Source organism: Macrobrachium rosenbergii, chromosome 26 (assembly GCF_040412425.1).
Source record: "Macrobrachium rosenbergii isolate ZJJX-2024 chromosome 26, ASM4041242v1, whole genome shotgun sequence".
NCBI lineage: Eukaryota > Metazoa > Arthropoda > Malacostraca > Decapoda > Palaemonidae > Macrobrachium > Macrobrachium rosenbergii.
The window spans coordinates 25550952-25554600 of NC_089766.1; the positions used below are offsets into that span (position 1 = coordinate 25550952).

The 3649-nt window shown below is 41.0% G+C and overlaps 1 protein-coding gene across 1 annotated transcript; it reads right to left on the bottom strand.

The window, feature by feature from the left end:
* Positions 1 to 1239: 1239 nt before the first annotated feature.
* On the bottom strand, positions 1240 to 1665 carry LOC136852780 (uncharacterized). The gene has a single exon (XM_067127677.1). It carries the CDS (start codon positions 1663 to 1665, stop codon positions 1240 to 1242), a length of 426 nt encoding a protein of 141 aa, XP_066983778.1.
* Positions 1666 to 3649: the final 1984 nt, after the last annotated feature.

Below are 3649 nucleotides of genomic sequence, written 5' to 3' on the forward strand. Positions count from 1 at the left end.
TGGATTCCATGATTACAAGTAAATCTTGTCCAAGCACAAAGAAAAGCATCTAAAGACAATGAGTCGACCAGTTCAAGAGATATGACACGAGTGACGGTGCAAGTTATGATCATTATACTTCCTTCAGTGCTTGCATTACGAGTTAACTTTATTTTGATAGGGCCAAAGAAATCTAATGCAACTCTGCTAAAGGGGGGGGGGGGTATTGGGCTCACCTCTGAAACTTGGCAGTTCCCCCATCTGTTGGCCCAACAATAGGCGACGTCTGGTTCTGCAGAAACAACACTTGAAAGCAATGTCCTTAAATAATCTTGCTCCTCCAATAATGTAAACTCCACGCTTAAAAGCTAAAGCAATTGAGACTCTATATCCTTGATGACCTGTGCATCGATGAATCATCTGACCGAATGCTTCAGCCAGGGAAGAATTCCTCACCAATAAAACTGGATGCCTCTGCTCATAAGGTATATGGAGCTTATGTAGTCTGCCTCCAATTCTTAAAATGCCTTTTTCATCCAACTTTGGGTCAAGCTTCTTAATCTGTTTATGATTAACTTCATCTTGATTATTTAAAGTCTTCTGGCTTGCATAAAATAAAGCCAGTTCTGCTTCTTGCATTTCTTTAGGTTCTAGATGACTTTGATAGTTTTCTGGGTTTTGTTGTAATAGCAAACGGCGGCAGTAAGCAGTTATTCGTACAAGTCTATTCCAGTCTGAAGAGAGTTCTGTAAATCTTTCCTCAAAACTCTCATCAGCCAAAATTCCAACAAATTGGATCCTTTTAAGAGATTCTGGTGTGTACTCTTTAACAATACAACGCTTCTTTTCAAAATCATATGTCGGTTCCCCAAAATCACAATCTTGAGAACTGTTCAGAAGAAAATCAGGACCATTGATCCATCCTTGTAGTTCACTAGGCTTTATTGGCTTGGTTAATGCATCAGCAGGATTCAATTGTGAAGGAACATAGCAAAAATTCTTTTGAAAATCCTGGCAAAGCATCCTGAATCTCCTGAACTCTAGCTGATACAAATGGTTTAAAGGTTCTAGCAGGAGAGCGAACCCAGGCCAACACTACTTCTGAATCGGTCCAAAATTTCATGGTACTAACCCTGCCAACCACTTGCAAAACAAGCAAGGCAAGTCTAGCCATAACCACAGCAGCAGTGAGCTCAAGACGTGGAATAGAACGCTGTTTCAACGGAGCCACTAAAGACTTTGCGATGACGAATTTCAGTTCTACTCCATGAGAATATTCCATTTAAGCCAGATCACAGAACCTAGGGCAGATTCACTGGCATCACTAAATCCATGAAGTTGAGGGTCTCCTAGAGAATCTTCTGGTTTTATCATCCGAGCTAGTCTAAATCCAATTAGTTGATTCATTTCATGAACATATCCCTTCCACATTTTGATTTGTTCTTCACTCAATTCATCATCCCAACCAACTCCACTAGCCCATAAATCCTGAAGACAAATCTTGTATCTAATTGTTACAGGAGATAACATACCTGTAGGATCCCACAACTTTGATACCAAACTAGCAACCTTCCGCTTTGTTAGTTTTGAAAGCTCCTCACTGAATTTGTCTAGCTGAATAGCCACACTATCTGTAGCCTTATCCCATACTAGACCCAAAACCCGTGTTTGCTTGCTTCTGGGCATCGGTCAACAGAGGGGTCATTAGAATGCCATTCTTTTATTCTGAAGGAGCCTTTTCTTAATATCCGATCCACCTGATCCATGGCTGCAATAGCTAATTCACTGTTATCAAATGATTCAATCACATCATCCATGTACATGCAACAGTTAATTAACTCTGCTCCAATAGGTTCCTCCTGAATGTATCTGCCAAAGTGTGTACAGCCATCATAGCTATGTCTGGTGCTGGTTTATCCCCAAAGGAAGGCGCAGCCACTGCCAGTGACAATTGGAGAAGATAAATCAAAACGCCATACAAACCGGTGATATCTCTGATCCTTTTCAGCCATAAGTATTTGATTAAACATTTTTGAACATCGCCTGCAATTCCTATGCTTTTCATTCTCCAGTGAAGAAGGCAATACAGAAGAGAGTTCAAGAAATCTGGCCCTTTTGTAAAATCCATCATTCAAACACGAGCCATTGAACTTGGCAGCAGAATTCCATACGATGCGAACCTTTGTTGATTTGTGTAGCTGATATACAGCATGATGTTGTAAGTACCATCCTCATCTCTGGATTCCTCTGGATATAACTCTCTGACAAAAGCAACTGTCAATTAATTTCTGGATTTCTTTGCTATATTCATCAAAGGTTCCATTCTTAATTAATCTTTTTCTTGGCTCATAAGTCTTATTTCTGCTTGAGGCTTGTTACACTCCAATGCTTCAGGGAAACCGGGCTTCAAGGCATTTCCACAGTCATGCGACCATCCGCATTAATGCAAAGCTTATTTCGACAATGTTTTATGAACTGAGACTCTGCTATTTCTCATCTGAGCAAACACACAATGTTGTTGGTTTGACACCGACAACATCAGATGTATATAATTTCTGCAAATCCTCCAAATGACTCAAAACTGGACCCTGGATGCAGCATGTGGTTTGGGTTTTGGGAATATTCCCCAAAAATGGTCCATCCCAAGATACTTCTGACGGCAATTGGAGACGATTCAGGAGACACAGAGTCTTTTACACTCTCAACTGGCATTGTAAGGAAATAATAGTCATAACCAATGATGATATCAATTTCTGCTTCATCTGTGGGTAACGTTCCCTTGGCAGCATTCAGATGAGGATACTCATCAAAAATATCCCCTCCAACTGCAGGACTGTTATGGGCTGGTTTCTCAATTCAATTGCAATTACATTGTATGACTTAATTCCATTCACTGGTCTAATCTGGATAGGAAACTTGGCACTGCTTTTTCCTCAGCAATACCTCCTCCAGCTACTCCATATCGAAACTTGAATGGTTCACCTTGCAAGCCAAAATGCTTGGCTGTGGATAACTTAAGCAATGTTGTATCGGCACCTGTATCAATAAATGCAACCACGCGATGCCATTTTTTCTCAACATCTTGCAGTTCTACATACGTTGTAGGGGAGTAGCGTCGATGAATTTTTCCTTCCTGGCTTGAGTTCAGGGTCCCTACTGTGTTGAATGTTGCATCTGCATCTGAAGCAACCTCCCGTGCATGACCAATGTTGCACTCAGAAGCATCTCCCGACAGAGTTAGATTCGTGTTCAAAGCAGAAGTACCTCCGCCCGTGAACTTTCCAACCCAGAAAAGTCCTTGGCTGTACTTTATTTCCATATGGCGGGCAGGCTACAAATCGATGATGATAAAGTTGGCAATCTACACAGCGTTTCTTATCCGGGCGTGTACAACTGATTGCGTTGTGGTTGGCTCTAAGACAAAAGAAACATCTCTTACTGCTCACAATCATCCTTCGTCTTTCTTCCTTGGTTTTTGATATAAAGATAGGACATTTAATGATCAAATGAGTTTTATCTATGCAAAAGGGGCAAGCCCTCCCATCATCAACCAATGTAGCCAAGGATTCATCACATTCTGAGCTTTTGTCTCTAAAATAGTTTACAGCTGACTTGTTAGTATTATCACTCAGGGAATGGGGATGTTCTCGACGCTCTCTAGCTTCTGTTT